Source organism: Ambystoma mexicanum, chromosome 2q, assembly GCF_040938575.1.
Source record: "Ambystoma mexicanum isolate Mex_15411 chromosome 2q, UKY_AmexF1_1, whole genome shotgun sequence".
Taxonomy (NCBI): domain Eukaryota; kingdom Metazoa; phylum Chordata; class Amphibia; order Caudata; family Ambystomatidae; genus Ambystoma; species Ambystoma mexicanum.
This window is the reverse complement of record NC_090924.1, coordinates 825,748,250-825,775,967: the sequence shown is the minus strand read 5'-3', so window position 1 is coordinate 825,775,967 and position 27,718 is coordinate 825,748,250. Positions and strand designations below refer to the sequence as shown.

General features: G+C 44.3%; 1 protein-coding gene across 8 annotated transcripts in view; it reads right to left on the bottom strand.

Moving 5' to 3' along the window:
• The window catches only part of PARD3 (par-3 family cell polarity regulator), a 2,149,932-nt gene that overhangs the window by 616,945 nt on the left and 1,505,269 nt on the right, over positions 1-27,718 (bottom strand). For all 8 annotated transcript variants that reach the window (XM_069648049.1, XM_069648048.1, XM_069648046.1 and 5 more), the window contains one exon: positions 1,681-1,918. In XM_069648049.1, the coding sequence (XP_069504150.1) occupies positions 1,681-1,918 (238 nt within the window). The remainder of the gene's footprint in view (positions 1-1,680; positions 1,919-27,718) is intronic.

The window sequence follows — 27,718 nt, the reverse complement described above, 5'->3', positions numbered from 1 at the left end:
GCACAGAGAATTCACTTTCTTAGTCTCTCTAACAGTATCTTTGGTAAAGACCTAAACTGAGATTTAGTGGTAGATGCTTAGACCACAAATCTCTCAGGGGGTGGGATGTGTGCTAAACCAAGCGGGGAGATGTAGGGCCTGACAATTGTACGGTATTGCAGATGTGGTAAGAGAAAGCACACCAACTCAGTAGAGTAGAGACATCAAGGGAGGAGGTGCCTGGCTCTAAATATATCCACATGGTAGGTCACCTACCAGCCCAGTGTTTGCAAGGACTGTAGCAGTGTGTCAACCCCACTTGTGGTACCTGTGTGCCACCATTCCGGGACCTACAGCTTCATCCAAGCCTGGAACCCTGACTGGCAACCCCATGACCCTGGACAGGTAGAATTGACCACCTGGAAGATCAACAAACTGAACAAGCGATGAAAGAGGGACAACCCAGTCAAGCCAAGAAATAAGTGGCTGCCACAATTCAAACTCCAAAGACTGTGTGAACGAATTTTACTTGACTGCCAAAGGGCAGACGCGCAGGCTACAGTCTTTATAGTTGCTCAAATTGCTCATTTTGCTTTGTTTAAATGCCCGCCCCCAACCTTAAGCTCAGCCCATCCTAAACTCATGACCGAATTATATTGTGAAATAAAGCTCTTTCAGCTGAGCTTTTGGAGTCTTCAGTGGCCTGATGATCCTACAGCTGTCAAAAGTTGCGCAGATGTCCTCAGGTGGCCGTTTTGTGATTTCTGGACCCCCTGTGTGACTGGAACTATATTAAAGAAATTGATCTATGTGGGTAGGTTATCCATAGTCAATTAAAAGCTTCTGTTCTCACAACTTCCAACAGATCCTGTTTTCCAGCCATTAAACAATTACAGTTATCTGTCTTATTTTCATGTTTGTCAACAATATTTCCTGTCATTTTCAATCAAAGAGCAGCACAAGTCAACTTTAGATTTTTGTACAACAGTGAAAAAGCATATTCTTTGCATCAAATAGAAAATGTAAGTGGTTAAAGTACAAAAATATAGGCAGCCTTATTTAGATGTGGTTTTTGCTACCATTACCCAACAGTTACATTAGAGCTCTGCTCACAACTTAAAACACGCAAACAAAAAAACGCCCCCTATTTAGGAATGCATACAGTATGTATAATTTTGGAGAAGGGGCTGCTACACAGCACATGATTATACGTCCGACATACTGCAAAAAGGACTCCAAGAATACAAAAGTAAATGTTAAAAACCTTTCTAGTATGAATTTAAGGAAAATGTCCTTGTAAATACTAAATTTGGCAAGTAATCGATACATTTATTGAGCAACATGGACACTTTTTGTGCCTCTATATAGCAGATCTGTTATTAGTAAATCTTAAAATGCTTTACATAACTCCTCACAAGTGTTACAATTAGATTATGCATCATTATTCACACCCTAAATAGGCACGGAGCCTCAGAATTTGTGAGAAGAGGAGTAATCTCCCAAAGCTATGAGAAATATTGCTGAACATTGTTTATTCCTAACATACATGATGTGCATATCATTGGACATATATCTTCCTATGTGCCGTAGATATATCATATATTATGCTTAATTTGACATTTAGTATGATTGGATGCATAGAGAAGAGTCACATTACTTATTTCATTAAGTTATTTTACGCATTATGCACACAGCACCTACCTGAACATGTCTCCTAAACCTTTCAGCATTCCTCCTTTCTTGGCTTTGTTTTTTTCCTTATCTTTGTCACGGTCCTTCTTCTTTTCTTTGCCAGTTTTATCCTTTCTTCGGTCACCTTTATCATCCTTGTCTTGCACCGATCCATTCACTTGCCTCTCCAGTGAATAAGAAGGCTGGTCACTGGCTGTGGACACAGACTCTCGGCCAGATCGAGAACTCTCCTCTGTGTCTTCTTCCACTGAAAAGTCAAGGTCATTGAAATTGTTTTTAGTTTGCTTATATCACAACTCTATTCAGTTATGTAAACAAGTAAAATGAAGCTATGTAATGCATCGTCTTAAAATTGAATACATAAATGCCAATAAAACATTTTAAACTAAAAATAAATCACAACTCTATTCAAAACATAACTTCTGGAAGATGGTACACATCTCCAGTCACATTAAAGCTCACAAATGATTTTTTGTATGTAGGAAATATTCAGTAACTACAAATAGAATGCAGTATATTTTTAGATGAAGAAGTGCCGCCTCAAAACTAAATCCTCAGCTTTACAACCCTTCCCCGCACCCCACATATATGCAATCAACTGAAGAGTTTCTCCAAAGACACTAGAACCACTGTTCTACCTCTCCATGAATTGATCCAGAGGTAAAAAGATAAAGCCATATCCCCAGTATTGTTAAGGTTTCGAGAGCATTGTGCATTCCTAATGTTATACTCTTATAAACTGTTCATGGACTCACTGTTGGTGGATTGATTACCACAGCTTCAGACAAGATGTTCGATCCTCCATTCTCTGTGGAATGGATTTAGAGAGATTGCAGTCATTTTCATAAATGTCCCATTCTTAAATGCCCCTTGATAAGGAGAAGTAACTAGCAACCTTATTGAGTGGTAGATTCTTCTATTGGTCATCTTGGCCACAGCAGGGTGATCTTTTTCTTAAGTAGGGAGAAGGGTCACCCTGCTCGAGACTAAGGTGACCAAGAGAAGAAAGGTGTAACAAATGCCCATAGATTCTTACCCTCCTTTTATAAAATAGCACAGCGTCGTTGATTGACACTAGAACAAAGCCTAATCCCACACGTGAACCCGTAACTTGATTTTCAGTTTAGAAAGTCACATTGTTCTGAAATATGCAAATTTAATGTGCATCAAACCTCCAAACCTGCTTTTATAAGCAAAAACACCTGCTTTTCTGAAACTACTGCATGTTGTACGAGTTCTAGTCTCTGACTGCATCAATTGGTCTATAAATATCCGATTTGTGTATTGCACTACATGCTGTAGTCGTCCCTCTTCTAAGCAATGTAATATGTGCTGGACCCCAGCTTAATGGTACTTACCCTATTAAACTCAAAAGTCTGAAGGACAGTCATCCATGCCAGGATTCAAACTTCCTATGTGCAGGCTGGCCTCATGTCTGAGGTGATTGCTCAACTCATTAAGTTATCCTCCGGTTATAGAGCAAGACGCTTTGATCAGTAGGTGGTGATACAATATAGCATATATACAATAACGTGCCTTAAATTAATACTTCTAACTAGGGGTGTACCGAACTTCGGCTTCGAGTAAGTATTCGGCCGAATTTCAGCTGAAAAACAGCTATTACTTGAAGCCAAAGTTACACCCCTAATTAATTGAGAACATACCGTAGTTCGCTCACTGAGCTCGCCTGTGAACATTTGAATGGGCTTCACAATTAGGAGCTGTGATTCAAAAGAATAAAGAGAGACTTTAAGAAGCCCACTTCGCCACAATAACTGTTCCCATGGCCTGAACCACAATCAGGCATGTGGTCCATCGAGTGCCTACCCACTCTCCTGCACATGAAGCTGGCCTTCTCCTGGCTGAGTCATCTCTCATTGGAGCCCGTCCATAAGTCAATAGCCGCTGATGGATCAGATTGCTGCTCTCTCCCCATAGCGATCTGATCCAGGCAGAGTGGGAGTGCTCAACCTAATGCAAAATGCATGAGCAGTTTACCAGACACAGGAAAACCTGGAAAAGGGGAGAGCGGTTGGGGATGGAGGCAGGGGGAGGTGAGCAATCACTGTGAAGGAAGTTAAATGAAAACAGTGTGGCTTCTTAAAAAGCCTGCATGAATTCCCAGTGGGCATGTCATCGTGCAGATCAGAGTCTGGGAGTTCCCCTGGGTGTTCCTTGTACTCTGTCTGTGTGCAAAGGGGGACATATCTGCTGGGAGAAGAGTACTGGGCCACATTGCTCATGCCGTACCACTCAGTACACTGTGTGGGGGGTGTTAATGCCAATAACTCTCTGGGGTGTCCCTTGTACTGTGTGCAGCTACATAGGGCAGTGTGTAGTGTGTGTGTCTCCAAGGTAGTGGGCAGGCAGCAGCCGCACAGGTCAGCAGATGTGCAAGGAGCAGAGTACTGAACTGCAGTGCTTGTGTACCACTCCTTGTACCCTGTGTGTTGTGTAGGGTGGTGGAGGTGAAGGAATGATGTTGTGGAGGCGTACCAATAACTCTGAGGTGTCCCTTGTAGTGTCTCTGCATTTGTAAAGGAGGTACAAGCCACACAGGGCAACAGTTCCGTAGGGAGCAGAGTACCTGGCTGCAGTGCTCATCTACCACTCCTTGTACAGTGTATGTAGGTGGGGTAGGTGCGTGTGAGGGGCAGTGCCAATAAGTCTCTCAGGTGTCCCTTGAACTGAATGTGTGTGCAAGGGAGGGGGCAGACATACAGGGCAGCAGCTCTGCAGGGAGAGGAGTACTGGGCCATCATTATATGGACTGACAGGCAGGTGATATTGGGGGACTTTTGTGGTGTGCAGCTCGTAAATGGGCTGTGTTCTGTGACTCGATGGATTGCGGGTTGTTGCTCTTTGAGGGAGGAAATCTGTGGCCTTTCCTGCCAGATTTTGGTTTTGACGTGCAGTTTATGGATGCAAGTTCTTGGCAGCAGCCATTGCGTGGCCCACTGGGTTCTCCTGCTGCAGTGAAAGGGCTGTGCATTTGTTCCTCCTGTTGGTTGTGGAGAGGCATGCAGCTCGACAGTCTGAACTTGGGAATGTGCGGTCTAAATTTACACACAGTGACTAGGCACTGTTATTCATCTTGAATTGTCACTGACTGAAAGCAGCACTCTCTCCTCCTCTCTCCACCACCCGAAGTGCCCATAACGTCTCCTTCAGGGCCTACCCTGAAGAACAAAAAGATAGACAAACGTGCATCTACTGTGCTCTCAGCACACTAGGAGCACAACACTATGTCGCTACGTGGGCTTCACCTTTCAATGATGGTGGAGCAAAGATGGATAAGGAAAGACAGGGAAATTACTTTTTTAAGTTGCTTCTTTGTTATTAGCAATGCCTATTCTAATATGTAAATATTTAAGTACAGCTACAATCTATAAGTATTATGTGTCCTTCACTGAAGTCCTGTTAAAACACGCATTGCCAAAGCCAAGCGTTTTGGCTTGTTAGGCACTGCCTTTATATGCCTAGGTATTCGCACCATTTTGCACCTGCAGCCATCAGTGGCCAGTTAATACTATTCGGCTGACTATGCCGAATACTTGGGCCAACTATTCGGTATTCGGACGAATAGTACATTTACTATTCGGTACACCCCAACTCCTAACCAAACTGCTTTTAAATAAAATAAAGGGACATTTCTATTGGTCACAAGCTCTCTTCGGCCCTCATTTAACAACTGGCTATTTGGTAGCATGACATGCTCACATAGCATAGCTATGTGATAACTGTGTGTTGACCCAGTGCCACAATACCATGCTTCCTGGTCAAAGTTTGCATACTTAACGGTAATCTGCAACTACCTTAATCATGAAGATCATGACTAGTGATGATTGTTAGGTGTGCTGGATTGATAGACTCGCATAAAGGAGGTGTCCCCTTGGAAGTTGTGTGGCCCTGTGGCCAAAAACTCACCTGAGAGGTTTATTAACTGCTCTGAATGAATATTTTGTGTCATTACTTCAGCTATACCTATGGTGAGCATGTCAAGTGAAGAGACGCCCCTAAAGGCTCACATCAGAAAGAATACAACCCGCTAGAGGAAAAAGGCCCAAGAAACTCTTGCACAGATAACAGGTGTTTCTTTCTACAAAAATAGGTGCATCAGCAAAGAACTCTGCTGCCATGAAACATTCTGCCAAAAAGTGTACAAGCAGAAGCTTAAAAGGAGAAACAGCGTCATAGGTAACGTCATTGTATACAGTGTAAACTCACGTGGCTGGTTGGTGCGACCCTATACATGGTCGGCCTGCTCCATAGGGGATGCCAGGTCATTGGTCCCAGTCCAGTCCATCTGTCATCCATCACCGGGGGTCTGCTGTGCTCGTCGTCTCCCGGGAGCCAACAGTGCTACTCTATCATTATACAGTGCACTGGGCATGCTTGAAGACTGCACAGGGGGTGACTTGAGGTTACACTGACCCACACATACTTCACTCACTCCTGATCCCGTCGTCGTCATCATCTCCCAAGGCTTCCAACCTTGCTTTTGAACTATAATTCATGCCTTTCTGTACCTCGCATTACAAACCATGTCATTATGAAATAAAAGTGGGATGACCATACTCTCAGATCTTTTATGGTTGATTGGTTTATGGTCGGTGGTCTGGGGTCAACTGGTGTCTTGGAATTCAGGGGTATGGGGACTAGGGTAGTTGTAGGGGCTATAACTCAGTTAGTTGGGTGGGGGTCGGAGGCCTGCTGCACCCGGTTTGTGAAAATACGTCCACCAAGGCGCTCAGTACTGTCTTGTGGCCTTGCAGGGCACATTCTTTTCAAAGCAAACATATTGGCAACACTCTTAGAACAAAGAAGGGTTTCTGTGGAAGTCAGGGGCGTAGGCCTCTCTCATCAGCGCTTGGGCCTAACCAGAGTTCACTTTCATGCTCCCGGTCTGTGTCTAATACACTAACTACTGGATGGACTTGCAGGCCCTGTGCATTAACTATAATCAATAACATCAACAAAAATGGCGTTCGCTTGTTTACATGTACTATGTCTCATTCAAATACAATATGATTGTGTGGGGACTATTAGGATGCTCACTCTCCCCTCTGGTCTATGATAGTTCTTCCAATGGGACTCGCCTCACCTTAAAGCAGCTAAGGGGGAGGGATGGGCTTGCCCCCTTCCCAACACAACAACAATTCAGATTATAGGTAGTAAAGTAGCCTATGTGCTGCTCTCAGATAACAGATGCTTAACACATACTAGTGATCGTGGATGCTAGGCAGGCAATCAAGGGCTGTGGCATTTCCAGGATTGACAGAACACTGATAGACTGCAACCCTCTGGACTAGCATGTACCCCTAACTAGTAAACTAAAGTATGATCTACTAGGGTATATTATCACTTAAAGGGGACACCATTTTTACATAAAGAAAATACGTTTCTCACTATTCATATTTTATATCTTGACGTACCAATTAAAAACCTTGTTCATCTACTTTTTTTTTATCCAAGCATTTTTCATATTTGAAATGCTCTTTATTTTGTCAGCTGCTTTTCAGTCACTGAGACAGAAAGTAACATTGGAGGAGATAAGGAAGTGCAGTATGCGGATGTAATACGGCAGCAAAGATGTCAAATAAAAGCTTGCATTGTCCATGAATGTACATCCACGAAGTTTGAAAGGTCCAAAGGAAGAGTAAATTACAAGATCAGTGTGAAGTGAAAACCCACGAGAATGCATCTTATTTGTTAAGTGAGGGCTGAGCTCCATTATTACCTCACATGTTCTATGTTGGAGTGTTTATGTACGTAGGGTGTTCTAGAGTGGTGGACTGGCAGTTGGTGCCTGCTGTGTTGAGCAGAGCCTGCTGTTGCGTATGCTCTTACTCAATAAACCTAAAATCTACTTCAGTCTCATGGGTCTTCACTTCACATTGGCGAAGAGGACCTCGATGTGATGCGGACCGGCCCCGCACCTACTGGCGTCTCATGGGAGCTGTTGCTCGACTGACATGCCCCTCCCCTCCCCTCGAGCGAATGCGACAGCAGGCTGAGGTAGGGGCACTCAGGAAATCGCAGGAGCAGGTCAGGAGGTGTGCTTGGAGGGTTGGAGGGCCCCGGGCACCGAGCGTGTTGATTTTGAGCCTCAGTTAAAGCTGAGTGCGCGCGCTGGGGGTGTGGTCTCTGCACACGCCTCGTCTGTTTTGTGAGCTACGTCTGCCTTTGCTTGGATCCTTGCATTCGGTTGCTAGGCAACAGGCTTTCTGTGACGCTACCTCGCTCCAGGCATTGTGAAGGATTCCTCGCTGGGGAACTCCAGTGAACATTGTCACATGCTCCGACCCTTCTCCATTCAGTTTTTGTGGATTTGCAACCATATCCTCTCCTTTGAGAGATCTGTTTAAGATAGGGGTGAAGTATGATTGGTCTAAAGAATGTCATGAAGCTTTCATACAGATTAAAAAGGGCATAATTCAAGCACCGTCTTTGGGAGGATTTGTCTCAGGCAGGAAGACATTGTTGTTGGTTGATGCAAGCACTCTGGGTTTGGGTGCTGCTTTAACCCAGTTTGATTCTGGCAAGGTCGAATACATCATTGCATTTGCCAATCATAACAATCAGCCAGCAGAGTAAAGCAGAGGGTTGCATGCACATCGATGGCAACAAGGTTTAACAAGCAGACCACAGAGCACAACGGCATTAAAGAACATTCAAGTAACATAGAGGTAATGTGCTATTGCGCATCTGAGGGCTTGTTAGGTGGATGGCAATAATTATCCACTTATGGGACGTGCCTTAAATAGTCTTAGCAAACACGATATATTCTGCTAAAATGCCAAATGACACTCAAAAGGCACAACATAGACGCACACTTGCTTCCTGCACTACCCATGAGATTGTCAGTAACAGAACACAAGGCGTTCATGAATTGAGACCATTCCATTAAAAAACAGATGCCCGTGTACATTAAACCTCTATGCTGATGGAACATTCTTCGAGGAATGCCAACAGAGGTAAATGAAGGAGGTCCATCCTCTTGAACTCATCGAGATGGCAAAAATCATATTTTATCCTAAATGTACCACATTTAGTTATGCTTGTATGGAGGAAAGATACCGGAAATGTCCTCCTGATGCAATCTGATGAAATGGCGGGTCGTCTTAAGCATAGGTCACTTCATGGCTGGGTCATTAGCCACTTGACTTGGAGGACTATTGAAAACCCTCTGTGTCGAGTCTACAATTTGCATCCAATTATCGACATTTTCTTTTCTGAATTAAATTTGGAAACTCTAGACCCTGTCCAGATTCATCCCGCTGCTTATCTAATTTTTTTCATTTGTTTTTATTTATTGGATATTTATAATGCGCCGATGCACAATGTGTTTCAAGGCGCAACAAGACAAGGGGGGAGGGAGGGTACAGGGATGACAAAAACTGTCCTACTATACCGTGTGACATTTGGATTGTGCAAGTGCAGTAACAAGAAGTGCAGGGAAGCGAGGAAGGGGGAGTGCCTGTCAGGGCAGAAGGGCCCAATAGGTTAAGTGAGGACCAGGCGAGGCCAGGTGGACAGAGCCAGGGCAATGCAGAGAGTGCAGGGGAAAGAAGGTCCATTTGGTAAGTGGCAGGGCTCAAGGGGTGCAGGCCCAGCTAGGCTAGTGCAGGGGGAGGGGGTCCAGGAGGGCAAGCGCAGGTTGGGGGAGGGTCTGGGGGGCAAGTCAGGAGAGTCCAAGTGCAGGGATAGACTGGTTGTGGTGCCCCGTAAGAATCTGAAGGACCCAGGCAGCCAGTCAAGAGGCAGAGGGGAGCATTAGTAGGGATGGGGAAAGTAAAGGAGGAAGAGAAAAGGAGGGTCTTGAGAAGCTTCCGGAACTTGAGGATATCTGGCTCAAGTCGCAGAGGGGCAAGGAGGCCATTCCAGAGGGAGGCACTTGCGGAGGAGAGAGATCTACCCTCCACTCTCTGCTTGGAAAAGCGTCTGATCAGCAGAATGTTGGAGCTAGAAGACCGGAGGGCTCTAGCAGAAAGGTATTTAGGGGGGAGTGAGTGGATGTAGCGGGGTCCCAGGCCCAGAAAGCCATGTGGATGATGCAGAGGGTCTTGAACTTGGTCCTCACAGGATCCAGTGGAGAGATTTTAGGGCTGGAGATTTGCAGTCCCTGGGCTTGAGGCCAACGATAAGTCTGGCGGTCCTATTCTGGATTAGTTGAAGTAGTCCAAGTCAAAGTGCAAAGCAAGAAACCTGAGCTGGAAATCAACCAGTAAACTAGGGAAGCGTGGGAAAACTCAGGAAACCTGGCAGCCTAAGAAATGCTGACACTTTATAGTTGGAGCCCATCCTAAGCATTGTTTGGCCAACTGGTGCTCAAAGAGCCTATCCTTGCCCTTGCAGATGTTCACACAACCCAACATGTTGTGTAAATGCGTTGAACTTTATAACTTGTCTTACGTGTTCTGCAGAACCTTTGTCACAGACACATTATGCCATTTGTACCAGCTATCATGGCATATGCAGCTCTTCAGATTATTACAGATTATTTGTGGTTTTAGAAGTCTACAAGATTTAATATGCCCTTTCCTGTTCAGGGCAGTGCCTGCTAACTTCACATTTAAATGACCACTGGATTTGCAAATGTATTTATTCAAAGGCAGGGATGTCAATTTTGATCAGAAATGACTTACAAAAGCACTTTTGCAGATGGCGGAGGCATTCCTGCGAGGCGTGCTTGTACAAGAGCACAAAGATGAGAACATGTGGTGAGACAGTTTATGAGGGTGCAAAAAACCAAATACAAAATTACATTATCAAGCATCACTGGAGGGAGTGGCGGGGTGAGGGAGTGAGGGAGGATGGGGAGATGGCAGGGAGAGCTCCCTCTTCAGCAATTAATTGAATTTTAAACCAAGCTTTGAAGAGGTTCACGGTTGGGCTGACTTTGATTGTGATGGGCAGAGAATACAGTGGAGTGGGGCAAGTAGGGAGAACATGAGAGGAGAGGCATGGGGAAAGAAGGCATGAGTCAGTGAGGTTGAATGCAGAGGAGGAGCAGAGGGAACAAGATGGTGAGCTACAATCATACATGTACTGAGAAGCAAGACAATTGATATCTTTCCAAAGTAGAAGTAACTTGAAGTGGAGCATTTTGTACATGGAGGGCCACCCAGCATAGATTGACGGGTCCACATTCTCTACTGCATTGCCCAGAGTATGGACCGGATTCTCAACAGAGATCAGGTTCGCCCAGCGACTGTGCCTCTGTTCAGGAATCTGTGATAGACTTGTTTCTTCTGGTTGGATTTGCTGTAATTGTTAGATTTACAGTTTTCATTATTTTTTTTATGTCAGAATCTTGTAAGTTTAATGTTTGCTAAGCATTAGGTATAGAGTTATGTGTTGGAGTTAAAGCTTTATTACAGATGAAATAAATTATTGTTTAGCCATTTGCTAAAACCTCCCACTTGCAAATAAAATCCCCATATGATAAGTCTGCTTTATCTTTGCAGGTGTAACTAGCACCAGAAAATATTAAAATGTGTTTCGATGTTTAAATGTACTATGTATTGGCATTGAAGCAGTGACATAGCCAATATATACAGCCTACACTTCAATATAGAAAACGGAAGAGGTCTGTTTAACTGTCCATGCCAGTTAAATGTAAGAGGTTTTCACAGTGAAATGCTCAGTTTCAACAAATGCAAGCAAATTAGCAGGATACTGTGACAATAGTTTTCTCCTTTATACAGCCTATATACTGAAGAACAAAAGGGGTGGGTTGCCTAAGAATAAACCTATTGCGATTCCTTACAACCAATTACACAAAGGGTGTGGGATAAGGGTTCAATAAAGAAATAAGTGTTCACAAATAATAAGTCAGGATGTGATTGTCACTCCCTTCCCTATGTTTTCAGCATGGGACAAGGTGGGACCTCGGAGTACAGCACACGCTCGAGCCTTCTCAGCCCGAGCCAACAGTTCTGCATCAGCTATCAGGTTCTTTGACGGTTAAGTCTCCTTTACAATAAAAGTCTCTTGCCTTCAAGGGCCTGATGCATTCAACAAACGCACACAAAGTTCTGTTCCGCATATACTTTGGGTGACGGCTTCACCCCTTGATCCCCCTCTTCCATGCGTAGTCCCTTCGCCAAATCGTATTCAACAAATTGATTAAACAGTTCCTTTTCAATGCACTTTGGGTGACAACTTTCCACCCCAGATCTCCCTCTTCCAGACTCGGACCCCTTTTAGGCGTTTGCCTCCCTCATTCGGGTTCACTGTGGCTTTTCTTGCATTCATGAGTTTCAATGTCTTTTTAAACAGTTCATCTGGCTTTGCCCTTCGTTGTCAGCTTCCCTCTGCCGGGTTCGCTCTCGCCAACTTTTATCAAACAGTTCACTATGGGACTTCAGACTTTGCCCCTCCTCGTTAGCATCCCTCCACTGGGTGCACTCTTGTCAACCTTACGAAACACAGTTGATTACGGATTTCACCATGCAGGATTCACGTCCCTTCTACACAATCATCTGTCGGTCAAAGATTCTTGACGGCACAGCGGACTTTTACAAGACCCCTGTGTGACCACTTTGCCCTCTCTTCACCTCTTCCCAAGGCCTTCTGGTTATGGTATTCTCTACCTTTGGGTAATCGCCCAGAGGTTTCTGCATGGTGCCGGATGCCTCGTTTGGAGGCTTTTCCCCCACTTTCTCAACAGTTCCTTTGTTTACTCAAAGTTCAATTAGCCGCTTGCTACATTTATTCAACACAGTTCGGTTTCTTTATCGGCTTTCCCCTTGACTCACCGGCTGTGATGAATTCCTTTGCTTTCTTGTCTGTAGAGTCAAGGCCAGTACCATTAGGCCATGTGTCTCTCCCCGGCTTGTCGGTCAGCTGAGGCGGCGCCTGGGCACCGTTGACATCTGCTGCAACACACATTGGCTACGGTTCGTGGTCTTACGCTTCCTTCTCTTGAGGCTTCACAGGTCTGTCGATAAGGGCAAGGTCACTGCTCTCCTTGGTATCCTCTTGACTTGTGCCGTCTATCACCTCCTCTTGAACTGCTGTGCTGAGTTAGCTCTCACGTCATGCGGTCTGCCTTGCCTGTCCTGTGCTCTCATGCTCTACATTTTATCCCAGTAGGCAAGGGCAAGGGCCATCAGGTGTGTGTGATTCTGGTCAAGTGCCCGACTTTGCCTGACCCTTGTATTGGGACATTACAGTAACAGGCTCTGGGTTTAGTCCGTTGTCTTTTGTGTTGTGCGAAAGTGTTTGTGTCAGAAAAAGGTGGGCAGTGTTTTTGAATATCCTACGTGGTAGGATGAGGAAAAGGTTTTGAAAGAAGAGGGATACCGCGTCCCACCCATCAGTGTCTTACTCACAGTCCCCAAGGACACCACATCCAGGTGATCCTCCCTCACTGGTCCACCCCCAGCAACTGGATCCAATAGCGATGGCTGTGTCCTGGCCACCTGGATGACAGATCCCCAGGGACTAGCCAGGGAGACACCTTCAGGATTGTCACAGCCTGTATTACCAGATACAGAATGGCCCGCTATAAGCAGGTCCATGTGAAATAAACTAATGGGAAGAACTAAACCATAAATTAAAGGGATTGAGAAGATAATGGATTGTCAAGCAAATTCAAAGAATTCAGGTGCCTGTTGGTATGTGGCTTTACAAAGGAAGAGAAACAAACTACTGAAGATAAATGGCTTAATTTTGACTGGTACGAAAAGTGCTTCCATTCTAAATTTGTCAATTTTAAAATATTTTGAAAGACTACGTATGAGAAACTGCTGTAACTCCTATCAGACTTGGATAGGAAACCCGAAGCTTGTAGCATAATGGAAATATACAATTTTAATTTGACCTTCTCGAGTTATACAATTATCAAAACATACAAATCGGTCATTAAGCATGCTAAAAGCCCATACAAATTAGATTTAGTAATCCAAATACATGAATATATTCTTTGGAGATATTTAAGACAATGGCAACTCATCATTTTTCTAGACAACTCAATTATATGATACCAGTTTAAAGCTGCAAGATGTCACGAGAATGAGAGGGGTGGTATTATGGAGAAATTGCACTGAAACTCTGAGTTGGGAACTATCCTACTAGCCTTCTCAACCATTACAGCCAATGACAAATAGGGGATGTTTCCATAGCTTTGTCATCATTAGGACAGCAATAAATCAGACCGCTTACCAAATGGGAATTAGATGCGAGGTGAGGTCCCCTTTGGGTGGGGTTTGTCAGCTGTTTATCGCCTATTGCAAAAGGGTTTGAGGTTAATCAACTAAACACTGAAAGCCAAATGGATTGATTTCAAATAGCATTGCTGTGGCAGAGAGCAGAATGGAATGAATCAAACGCCTTATCCAGGGGGACTGATTACAGAAAGGATTCCAGAACAGATTTCAAACACTGAGAGGGACTTCCTGGGACACGTGTTCAAAGAGGTAGAACATTACGTCGTGGCAGCTGGTGGTCCCTGACTACCTGAATTTGAGAGAGACTGAACCAAAGCGAGTAGAGATACCCTGACAACTGTACTTATTTTCTATGCAATTTAAATATAACTTGTATTCCTTTTATATTTAAAGGTCTGTTTGGGGAGCCTTGATTACATGTATGTCACTGGTAACCAGAATATAGTCCAAAGTGTATGTGCTTTTGGTGAATTTGAACAAAGAAAATAAACCCCAATAGGTCTGAACACTGAGCAGGGTCTCTGTTTGCAATCTGTGATATCCGGTAGCTATGGGTTACATAAATTGAGAGTAGTAATTTAGAGATGTGTTGTAATGCGATTGCCATAGCAAATAGGGTAACAATCCAATTTCCTTGACAAATCAATCAAATTGGTCATGCTGATGTTAAAATGGGCCTGATTAACTAGAACTGAAGTGTGAGTAGGGTTCACCGTACACGGGCATACTAGGAATAGATTTTTTAAATATTATTTAATTGACCAGCCCAACATTTTAGAGAATAGATAGGAGCATCATTGAGCCAGTATATAGGAATATATACATGTCATGTAACACTATGTGCTTAGAGTCTATTGTATTCTTAAGGATCCCAGAAAAGAAAAGGTGGTGTGGGCCTTACGTTAACACCCATACCAAATAATTTGAGATCGACTGTTCTTTCAACGTTTCACAGGTACATGGTTTTACTGATTGGCCACAAATCATTTCTTTCAATCTGTTAGAATGTGTAAATCCAAATACATGTTGCTTTTACTTGAAATCATTATATTCTGACAAATTGAATGCATCAATCTGAACAATAATTCACACGTGGGTTATAAGGGGGTGGGCATTTAGGATACATTCTGTTAATTCAATAATAACGTTTATCCTATTAGTTGGTAAGACAAGCCTAACCCGACTGTTATTCATCTTCTTATTGTGGTGAACTTGGATTGCCAAAAGGTATTTTAGGTGTGCATCTCTTGCATTGCGAGTGGGGATCACTGGTAAATTCCATTTTCTATATTTGAAATAAAATCCAATGTTATTTCCGACCACCCTCTATCTTGTCTCAAAGTCACATTGTTGAATGTTAACAGCATTAGATTAGGGATTCCCAGGTCATAAAAGGAATCCTCGATAGAGGTTGATCATTGTATGCATCTTATTTGAGTTGGGGGGGGGGCTAAATTGCCCTGGACCAGGTGTCGCCCAATTAATTAATCCTACAAAATGCATAAAACTACATAATATAAGTTCACACATTCACATTACGTTTTAAAAAGTATTTACAAAATGTGTGCATTAATCAAAGGAATCTGTACACACATACATTATAACACTTGTTTGGAGCAAGATTTGCGAAGGACTCAAAAGAGCAGATGAAACTCTGGTGTGAAATGCAAACTCAAGACAACTCATCAGTTGCCTGCAACATTTAATATGGCTACAGGGCCTGACAATTAGAAGTCAACGAGGATTTAGACCGCTGAAATAAATAGCTACGGCAGATTGCAATGAAAAATTCACACAGTGCACTGGGAGATTGGGAGCTTGATAGGACTTCGCCAAACAGCATAAAAAGCCAAGCTTAGCGCCACATGTGGTCTAATGCCCACAGAATGCAAATCTAATCCGGATATTCATCAGGCAGGCCAACTCAACAAGTGCAGACACACATGTTCTCATTATTTCCTAGCAGAATCTCCCCTCACAGCAGTATGCAGATACAGCCACCATGAGCAGAAACCATCCATCTCCATGGTTCCTTCCTAGACAAGCGCAACACAGTGGAACCTTGTTCCTGAAGCGACTAAGTCTCTCTTACTTTCATAATTCGGTAAAATAACTAGCGCTTTTAAGAACATTTCACCAATAAATTGTATTCTTGAGATCACACTACAAAAGGAACAAACTAAGGTTGTCAACAGCATCATAAGCAAGCATTCCCACCACGCTGTCCTTCAGAGCATCACCAACAAAACGATGGGAAAGTTCTGCATCTCACTAAATCATGTACATTTTTGGCAAGATTCACTTGAGCTACTATAGTTCTCTGAAATAAAACCAGTGAGGGCAACATCTCTAAATTAATTAGACAATTTAAACAGCTTGTTAAATGGTAGTTAAAAACAAAAAACGACTATTCAAGTGGTGCCTTTTAACGAGTAGATGTGGGTAGAGGAGCTCTGGTGGGAGATTTGGGCAACACGAAGCACCCCCACCTACATGCACCCCTGAAAGGCGGTCTAAGCAGGGGCTGATGGGGTTCCACTCTCGAGCATTCAAAACACAGACCACCTGAGCCCATGGCAAAGGGAGGGGGAGTTTGCTAGGTCCCTCTGTAAAGGACCCTTGAAACCACCGAGAGGTGACTGCGCCCATCGATGCACAACCTGAGCGGGCGTTGGGCCAAATGCAGGTGAAGGGAGGAGGAACATGTCTGAGCAGCTCCTTAGTGTCAGACCCTGAATCACCACTCTGGCTAGCACCCTACTGAGGTGAAGAGGCCGGGCCTGGGGTGAGATGATGCGGCGCACCTCTCCAGCCCAGAGCAGCTGCATGAGGAGTAGGCCACAGAAACATTATTTAGATTGCTAAGCATAGGACACTTTTTGCTTGCAGGCCACAGAAACGGGCAAAGAACAACCAGGGCAGTCCTTGACGCCTGACCAGAGGAGTCCAGGCCTTTTTTTTTCCATTGTCCTTCCACAACTTTCCAAGGTAAGGAGCTGGGATCCAGTGTGCTGTGATCGATGGAGAGGCTACCAGGGTTCTCTAGTTGGTGGTTGGGGCTCTCTCTAATGCCAAATTCTATGGGGAAGGAGACCACCACATGTACTAAACTTCAGGTTCCAGTGGACAAGGGGGGGCCTACAACAGTGCTGGAACTGGTATACGACCTACATGATAAACAGTTGCCAACACGTGAAAGATATGGCAGCACAAGAGAATACCTTGGAACCCACTCACACTGACAACTTTTCAAAAAAGGATCTTCAGCAATGCCTCTTACAATTTCAAGATTTCTTTATGGACACCTTCCAAGAACAGTTTAGATCCCTCAATGCAGCCCCTGAAAGAACTCAAGGGGGAACTGTCACAACTTGGCCAGCATTCGAACATCAATGAACGGGAAGTACAGGATGTCGCGCATTAAATCTGGGTCAACAGCGAGCTGATAGAACATCTCAATAGCACTTTCCAGAAGTTAGAACTGCAATGCGAAGATTTAGAAAACCACTCAAGGCGGGTGAACATTTAAATAAGAAACCGGTCAGAAGAGGTGACAGACAAAGATATTAGGCCCTGCATCCAGAAGCTGTTCAGCAAACTATTGGAGGAGGCCCCGCCGGCTGTGATGCAACTTGACAGAATCCATTACACAGGCTCTAAAAGAGTTGAACCTAAAGCTAACCCCAGGGATGGTCTGGCAGCTATGTCCTCATACACGCAGAAGGAGGTTATCTTGCAGCAGCTAGAAGGAAGGGCCCCGTCAAGGTGGTCGATATGGAAGTCTTCTTATTCCAAACAAATGGTCTTGTCCACACTCCAGATACGCAGGAAGCTCGCCCGCACAATAAAGGAACTTGCCAGGAGACAAATTAGATAACGATGGATCTTTCCAATTGGCATGCTATTTCAATATGAGTGTTCTTAGCAGCGTATAGCCACATTAAGCGAAGGAGTTGGCTTCTACAGCTAAAGGAGGACAGGACAAGTGGAACCTCTGGGGGAACCATGACAACAAATTAGAAAAGAAAACCATGGGAGTGGAAGGTGGTATCAACGAGCCCAAGATAAAAGGACCTGCATAGTCGACAGGCAGACTCAGACAGGGAATGGCGGGAGAGCTCCTATCGGAGTGCATGTCTGTAGAGTATATAACAACAAAAATTGGCTTGAACATGCGTGACCCTTGTAGCTCAGGCATCACTTGGACTCCCATCTAATATGAAGTAACTAGAGGCATGTGGTGGGGAGCATTGAAAGGCTCAATTCAATGTCTCTGGGTGGGGACGCGGAACAGTTCCTTTTTTAATCTTCTTGAGGACCTTAGAATGTTCTCTACATAATAGTTATTGGGGCACTCAGGAGGGCGTCAGGCTTTTAGACCATGACCTCCAGTTTTAAGTTGTTTAATTTAGTATTTATGAGGGTTTTCGTTACTTTAAAGCTGTATTATGTTATTTTATTCCTTATTATATAGCGATTCAGCCACCCGTAGGCATCATGGCGCTAGCAGCAGAAGAGCCACAGGAGGCAAACATAAGTCAGCTAGGATCTAAAAAAGAAAAAAGAGCGGATGGAAAAAGGCAAAGTGTTCCAAGGTTCTGGGGTGTGGGGGTGAACATAATGAACATCAGGGGAGGGAGCACTCCTAAGGCTAATAATCATGATGGCACCCTACACACGAGAGGATACCTTATACCTAGAGGTACACCTTCACTGATGAAGGGAACAGGCTACAAGACCCTTTTCAGGAGGAATTAATGTCAGGTTACTGAAAAAACATAAGGGGATTCGACTCCCCGCAGAAGAGAAAGAAGGCAGGCCATTTTCTCTGTGAGAGTTAGCCTGACAGGAGAGACACTTGCGTACACTGGACAGAAACAAAGTGAGATTTAGAGGGTATTCCCAAGTGTTTCATTGCGCCACTAATAGCAAAAGCTGTGGGGTCCTCTTAGACCTTACAAACAATGCAGATTTTAAAGTAGACATGGTCGACACGCGTGGTCGTTTTTGATTTCTACACAGATACCTGCATATGGCTCCTTACTATCGCTACCTTATGCCCCAAATGCAATGCAGGAAGTTTTCATCTTAGAAACTCTGGAGAAGCTGGGAGACTTTGCAAATAGAGACATAGTACTCAGGAGAGACTTAAATGTAGTTTGGTCCCAAATCCTTGATAGAAATCATGGAGCGTGAGGCGTGGTGGAGTAGTGTCCAAATGCCTTAAAAAGGAATGGACAGATTAAACTCAGGAGATGTGTGGAGAGAGAAAAGATCAAAACAGGGATTTTACTTTCTATTCTAGTGTGCATCAGGCATTGTCTCGGATAGATTGTATCTAGGTCGCAGCAACACTCCTATGCATAGTGACTGATGCCACAATAGGCAACAACTCAATATCGGATCACACGCCGGTTTAATCGGTCCTTAGTCTCTAATGAGAAAAATTAGGGATGTGGAAATGGAGCTTCTCAGGAACCCCATATTACCTGAGAAAATAAAGGGATAAGATTGGGGAATACTTCACAGACAACCCAACTGAGCTTACATCGGAAAGTATGATGTGAGACGTTTCAAAGCGGTTCTTAGGGGGAGAACAAATATCACTGAAATCACATAGGGAGAAGCAACTATCTTCTGGAACAAACCCTAGAACAAGAACTAAGACCATAAGACTACACTGAGGAGGAACCCCTCTAAGGCCAATCTCAAGACGTATAGAGGGACTGGTGGTCACAATTGGAATTAATGAGAACCAGAAGTGCTGAAAGACCATTGCTACATTTGAGACAAACATATTATATCAAAGTAAGCAAACCAGATAACTATTAGCTAGGGCGCTCCAGGGATAGAGAAGTTCAAGGATGGTAAAAGCTATAATAAGTGACATGAGAGAAGACTCACAATGACATAGGGAATAGCCACAGAATTTGCTAAACTAGCCAAACCTATACACCTCAGTCTCCCGCAAGTGACTCCCATGCCACGTACTTAGCAGACTTATCCTTATACCACACTTATCCCAACAAATGAAAGACTCCTTGGAAGCTGGAATCACGCAGGGGGTAGCCACAGTCATTAAAAATTGTCCCAAGAATAAATCACCAGGACCAGACGGCCTGCTGCTGTGCTTTCATAAAACCTTTGTTAACAGTTAATGCCAGCGTTTACTATCCCAAATAATTAATTCCGGGACTTGGGAAGGATTACGCCCTCAATGGAAGAAGCCAACATCATTCTAATCCACAAGCCACAAAAAAACCCGTCTAGATGTGAGTTTACCATCCATTAGCGCTATCAATATAGATGCTAAAATACACACAAAAGTGCTAGCAAATTGACTGGACTACATTCTTCTGAGTTTGATTGCCGTGAATCAAACGGGATTCATGAAAGGTTGCCAAGCATTTGATAACATTAGGAGGGTCTCCCATTTGATCAGGAAAGTAGAGAAAGTGGGTAATATGGCAGTTCTTTTAGCCTTAGATGCTGAAATGGCATTGGACCGTGTGGAATGGTCAGGACTCTTAGAAACATGAGTTTTGTCGAATCCTTCTTAAAAATGATCAGGCAAACTACATTAACCCATCAGCACGACTCGTGGTCAATTAAACCCTTTCAGATAGGATACTCCTGCATAGAGGAAACAAACAAGGCTGCTCATTGCCCTTCTGCTCTCTGTGATTTTTTTAGAACACTTTTTAAAGTGATTGAGAGGACAGGGGGACATCAGGGGATTCCCCATTCGGGTGGGAGAGACCATAAAGTCGTGGCTTCTGCTAATATGTTGCTAGAACCTTCTGACCCACATAATTCCCTTTTTAGCGGCAGAGAGAGATTTCAAGGAGGTGGCAGGATTGAAGGTCAACCTTAGTAAGTCCGAAATACTCAATCTCACCCTGCGTGGACAAGAGTTCCAAGCAGCAGTGTCCAGTTCACCCTTTCCATGTCATATTTGGGGATTACGCTTACCAATGCCCTCTGGACATTTTACGAGGCCAACTTGCCAACACTCCAGCAAATCATTAAAACTGACCTTCTTAGATGGGGACCCCTTTCAATTTCGTGGTTGGGAAGGATTACAACCATTAAGAAGACAATCCTTTGAGAGTCCTCTACCACTTCCAGGCCATGCCCATGGCAATTCCCCAATTCTTATTTTTTAAAGAATTATTGAAAACAACCTGCAAATTCATCTAGCGGGATAAGAGACAAGGGGTCTACCACAAGGTCCCAATGGACCAGAGAAACAGAGGTGGGTTATATGACGATTCACAGGATCTCATCACTTCTCCCCAGGGGGGAGCCCTTCCCTTTGAGACTAAAGTGGCCACTCCTCAATAGTCCCCATAGGGGTGGTAAAGAGAAGGAGGACCTCAAAGGGAGAGACTCCCCTCAGAGATAAGGGCTCTCGTCCCATGAAAGACCTCCCTAAACCCTTGTTCCCAGAAGCCATGGCCCTATTGACTCATTCTCCCTCCCAACCTGAAACTACTACTGTGTTATTGCGAAGTTGCTTGTATCGCATCTATAAGACCAGATGGGACTGAGATGAAGATGAAAGAAAAAAAACATACAAAACGACAGTAGAAGGGATAACCAAAGAACTGTGATGAAGTGGCCACTAGGAGGCATGAAGATAACTGCAAAGGCATTGACGACAAACATTAACACTATGTTGGGGCGGGCCAGTGACGATCCTCCAGATGATGTCGCTTCTCTCTAGAGGGGAGCCTCTTTCCATGAGGCTAGGGAGGTGAGTGAGGCTGCTAACCGATAGTCCCTGTAGGGGTGTAACAGGTGGGAGGCTCTCATTGAGACGCACTTCCCGACATGCACCTGGAACATGGCCCCTTTGTCTTGGAACCGCACAGGGTAAAAACAGCACCTAACCCTTCCTTACATATGGTAAAGCCTGAGACAATGTGTTACTGTAATGTTTCAGGCAGTCTCACTATCATAGGTACTAGGACGAAGAAGAACCCAAGAATGCTACCGTCGGGCATGAAAAGTGTTAGACCAGCTATTGTCAACCAAACCAATGTTATGCTGGGGCAGTCCCAGCTACTTAAGCTAAACAGAAAAGAAGGAAAAATAGAGCAACTTCCAGATCAAGATGTCAAAGAGCTAGGAGGCCGCCAAAGAGCCCGCAAGTTGGAAATGGGGCGTTTGAAGGCTGTATCGAAGTAGCAGTGTGGAGTGATAAGAACAAACCATGGGCCACCAGGAAAGCATCTCATCCATTGGCCTGGAGTCGACAACCCTGAAGTTGAGAGTTAGTGTGGTGGTGGCGTGAACTGTGGTGGGTGTACTGTACGGTCCAAGAACAATGGCAAGATCGCCAAAACTAGCCTACTGCAGAGCCGCATAGGCGATTACATGTGAAGTACAGGGAACTGTGGTGGTTGTCAAGTGGGCCGAAGACGAAGAAAGAGAAAGAACAAACCCAGGACCCTTGCCAAAACCAGAGAAGAGTTCCCAGAGAGAAGGTAAAAGGAATGGTAGTAAGTCTGGGAGGGGGTTCGGGAAAACTTGACAAGGTGAAACACGAAGTCAAGAGAGAAGTAGATCATTTAGTTGGGCAACTCCCTGTTCTGTTCCATAAGACTGTGGTATTGAAGAGTCAAGGAGGACTCAGGGAGCCTCTTCCTCATCCTGGGGAAGGCAGTTTGAAGACAAGTGGTCAAGCACTGTAAAGTCAAGGAGAGCTTGGGGAGTCTCTCCTTCATCCCAGTAGGGAGAAGTTGAAGGACAGTGTTCAAATAGAGAGAATACCAAAATTGTTGAATTTAAAGAACTGATGAAGAATCTAAAATTGAATTAACTCAAGAAAACATTGAAGAGTCCAGAAAAGCTTGAGGAGTCTCTCCCTCGTCCCAGTGGAAGCAAGTTAAAAGCCACTGTGCAAGTCAAGAAAAGCCTGCTAAAAAAAATGATTTGTAAACTAGGAGAGGGGAACGATTCTCTTAGTCCCTTGATATTTGTGAAACTTTGTGAAACACAAACTATGAGAGAGTTTTACCCCAGAGAAGGGAGTTATTCTCCTGGCTCAGAATAAGAACTCTTCCATTAGCTTAGCGATTTGTGTTTAAGTGACAGGGATAGAGTAGGAGCTTTGACTAGGACGGTACCTTTGCTTTGAACATCACGGATTTCATGACAGACCCGAGTTTTAGTTTTGTTGAGGAAGGGGAACCACTTCTAGCTTCAATAGGGATAGGGAGGATTTATTTTATTTTGGTTAGTAAAAGTTTGTAAACACTAACATGCCTTCAATTGGTCAGACTCCTCAGTCCAGGTCACCACAGCTCAGTAATATAAAGTAAAGACTGAGGAAGGACTAAGAGTGTTTGGGTGAAGGAAGAACAGCTAGGGAAGCAGGCGTGCTTCCTGCAGGGCCCAGGGAATTCAGACCTGCACTGCCCGAAGAATCAAGAGACAGACAGTCTCGGAACGAGAAGCTGAAAGGAACCATGTGAGCCAGATTAAACCCGACTCGCTTCAGAAGCAGGAAGAATTCAGCATTGGTGTGGCCTCTCTGAGGCGGACAGTTTGGTCCACAAAACACACCAAGCCCGCCACAGCAACGGCTCTGTGAAGCCACAGACCAAAGAGGAGGAAGGCAGGAATATGCGCTAAACACACGCAGAACCAACAGTGACCTGAGACGCTGGGAAGAACCGGTAGTGCTCCTCAGTGAAGATACAGGTTAACAGGAGTTGCTGGAAAGTCTGCTAAGATCCAGGGAGCCCAATGAGTCAAGTATTCCTCGGTGGTGATTTCCGTCATCACTGTAGTGATACCCAAAGAACCAAGAGTGAAATATTCCTCCGGAGTGATTTCCCTCATCACAGTGGTGACATGAGAAACCATAAATCTCAAGAGGGCCTCCGGAGTGAACTAATTCGTCACAGTGGGAAACCCAACATATGTTAGATACTAAAACCATCAAGAACTGTCAGAGTAATTTCCCAAATAGTCAAGAGATAAAAAGTCCTGACAAAGCACCAGCAATAAGAAGAGTTGATAATGTCTTCACCCTGTTGTTCGCAAATCATTGGGAGGAAGTAAAGAAACTTCTAAAGACTTTCACAAAGGACTATCAATGAATAGTCTTCAAAAACCATTCCAGATAGACCGGGACAAGGGAGTCATTCTCCTGGTGTAGGTGTATTTGGTAAATCGGACCCTGGTACAAGAGACTGCTGTTAATTCAGCCCAAGACTGGACTGTTTCACCATGCGAAGGGATACATTCTGCTGGTGGCTTGGATACAAGATTCAATTAGCCCTTTTTTACTTGGTTTATTTGTAAGTGGTAGGGATAGAGAAGTTGGTTTGTACAGAGGACGGTATATTGTCTTTTTTACTTACATCCTGATGAGCATCCAAGTTATTCTGTGTTGAGGTAGGGAAAACCCCTCTAGAAATAGGTAGAGGCAGGTTCTTTATTTGAATAAATGTCTGTAGCTAAAATGATACCACCTTGTCAGCCTACTTACTCCATCACGCCACAGTTAGCATTTCTGAACTTCAAGCTATACTATGAGAGCTCAAATTAGGGTTTTAAGGGAATGGTTCACTGGAAACAGAGAATCCAGACCACAATGGATAGGGCCATAGTGGGCAGGCCTCTAGATCAAGTATTGTAGCTCCCTAAGGCAGACAGGCCAGCAAACATGGATGGACCATAGCAGATTACACGATTGGTGGGGGAAGAGATGGTACTGGCTAATTTAGAAATATGGCATATCTTCCTTTCAAACCCCCTTTACCGCCTTGTTTTGGAACTCACAATTCACTCCTGGCCTGGAAGGCCAAACCTTTAGACATTAGCAGGAAGACGTTTGTAAACGTCATTGGTACTTTCAGCTACGATATTGGGTGCACGACATAGAACAGCAGTGGCTAGTACCTGCACCCATTTAAAAAGAAATCCTTTGAACCCAAACGTGGATTAGAAACCTATTATCATTGTACAAATTGGTGTTCGAAGGGGCTCCTGAATTTGAAATGCCATGCAAAGTAGAAAAGTACGTACATCGTCCCCGCCAGGCAAAAAGGTTCAGGTTGAGGAAAACCAATTAGTGAGCAACTTTGATGGTTCGGAGTGAAGGGTGTGCCGTAGACGGTGTTTATATTGTCTTAGTTAGGTCTGATACATTTAGATACCCACATATAGCAACACAGAAAGAGCAACAAATGTATTAATTTTGCAGGGGTCATAGAAAAGGCAGTATTATAGGGCCAGTGTTTTAGTTAATGTATTGTAGTGACATAAGATATCGTGATGTGCAAGTAAGGATTGAGGTAAGCGGAAGATGGAGTCATCAAGGTAGTGTGGTAACAGAGAGGTTGGTGTGTAAACTTGACAGAAGTAACGCCATTTTAGATTTTAAGGCCTAACACACGATGAACAGACGAGAATGCAGGCCTTTGAGTGGAGCTCAGGCTCTGTTAATTCAGCTACAAAAACAAATCCCTTTTCCCGTTTCCCAGGAGAGAAGACGAGGTCAGAGGCACCCATGGTGCAAAGATGAGCCCTAATTGTATCCAGCTATGAGGCCTAAATGTGATGGGAATGGAATGTTAGTTGATAGACGAGCAGGAAGGGATGCACTCTTTGAAGGACAACATCATGAGAATAGAGAACAAGGCTCTGCAATGCCAATGAGCCAGGCAAAGATTTAGAACACTACTGCCCTCACCCCGGGGCAGACACCCCATATGAATTGCAGCTAGACACACGACTTAAGTAAACAAATCCTTGAAATTCAGACTCAAGAGCGGTGCCTGGTCACGTCATTCCTGGACACCTGGGGAAGGGAGGAGATAATGGGGGGGGGGATTCCATATCTGGAACACCTTGTGATTCGGAACAGGAGGAGCAGAGGTGATGCCAATAGATTTAGTACAAGTGTGGGGTGCAGCTTGTATGGGCCATGGCGTCTGGGTTAATGAGGAAGTCTATTGTCTCATCAAAAGCCGGGTTTGGCCTCGCCAGTGTTCTTTGATCCCGAGTGTAACAGGAGGGTGCACATCATGAGATGTTTCCAAATTTATGAGCTTATTGATAAGAACCCACCAATCACACCATTGGGTTTGGCAGGGACGATGTAGGGGACCATGTGCTATGGGAATGGGGGTGGCGTAGATGTGGCCAATCAGTCAGGGGACTATCTGAGGCATTAGCATGTTCTATAGGTGGTAGCCAATGAGAGTGGTGGGATTATGTTGTACTCATTGTGCATAGCATTGTTAATTTGCGGTTATTAAACTATAAAATGTGTAATGTCTTGAGGAAAGAGGAGCTCTGTGTCAATTTGGCTCTATGGAACCGTCTAAAACCTTTTTTTGCATGTAATAAACCTTGGTTTCCCTTAAAAGGAGGTACAGTGATTATTCTGGTCATATTTAATGATTTTATTCTATGGGTTTTCGGATCCTTTCAGCCCCATCAGGTGGGAAGCCTTAGTGGTCCAGGACATTAGTAAACAAAAGTTGGAATGGTTATGGAGACACACCCCCAAGCAAGCTAGAGAAATCTAAATAAGAGAAATGTGGTACAAATGATGGTACAATGGCACTGCACTCCCCCGAGACTCCACAAGATGTTTCCTCAGCCATCCCACAATTGCTGGAGGGGATGAAACACTTGTGGAGATTGACTACACATTTGGTGCCATGAGACATGCATGGTATCAAGAGAGATGACAGAGAACAGATGTATATTTCTTAACATAACGTTATTAATGATCAGGATGGTGTAACACCTAACTGAACCATTACTATGGTGGTATTTTCCCAGCCTAAATAAATCTAAGGGAAGTCTGTGTCTACAAGTCCAAATCAAAAGTCTGTCTGTGTCAAAACCTATGCTTGTCCTCACAACTCCAGAAAACTCTAGTGGGAAAAGGTTCTCAGCAAAATATAAGTTTTCAAGTTCAATACAGTTCCAGTGTAACTTTGTTTCAAAGAGGTTTAGTCACACTCTGAAGTTACCTTCTGTAGATTCACAGGTTTCACAGTTTGCATCCGACAGAAGGTCTTGGGTTTCCCTTCCCCAAGTTCAAATGGAACAAAGTACATACAACACTGATCTTGGGATTCCCTTCCCTGAGATAAACACTCCAGTTCCTTAGTTCTCCTTTCATTTAGTTCAGTATTCAATAAATGCAGTTTTAAATTGTGCAGTACCTTTCGTTTGGTTTGGTATTCAATAAATGTTAATCTGTATTTCCTCCATGGACCATTGCCATGGCCCCTTGGAGTGCTCTGGCGTTCCCATTGTCTCCCGACACTTACCAGGTCTCGGCAGCTCCGTTCGGCGGTTTCTCCCCAAGTGAGAAAACCAACTCGGTAGTTTGCTGTGTGCTCCACTCCGCATAAGTCAGCATTCATGCTTGGCTCCACCTCTGCACCCTGGCAGCGCCTGCTGCAAGCCTTCCCTCGCAAGGATTCCCAATCATGCACAGTTACCTCGGCAAGACTCTCAAGATCTCAGTCGGCATCTCAGCGGATTGGCTTCTCGCTTCTCAGCACGGCAACTTCCTCTGTCCCTTCTGCGACTGCTTCTCCCATGTGCTTCTGATTTCCAGCGTTTATACTGTTGCCTACTACCAATAGGCTGCAGGTGAAATGAGGGACACTCAATTGCCTGACCCTGCCTTAGCCTATCCGTGTGACATGCCTGATCTTTATTATTACATGCCTCCAGACCACTCTTCTTCGTCCCAGTACCAGAGTGCGTTTATAATAGGAACTCTGCACTACTCCTAGTTGTTTCTTCTTCTTCGTCTTCTCAATGCTTAGAGGAAAACCACAGAGGAAGATGGGATACAATTGGCAATAGCCCATAAAGGTGAAGGGAGG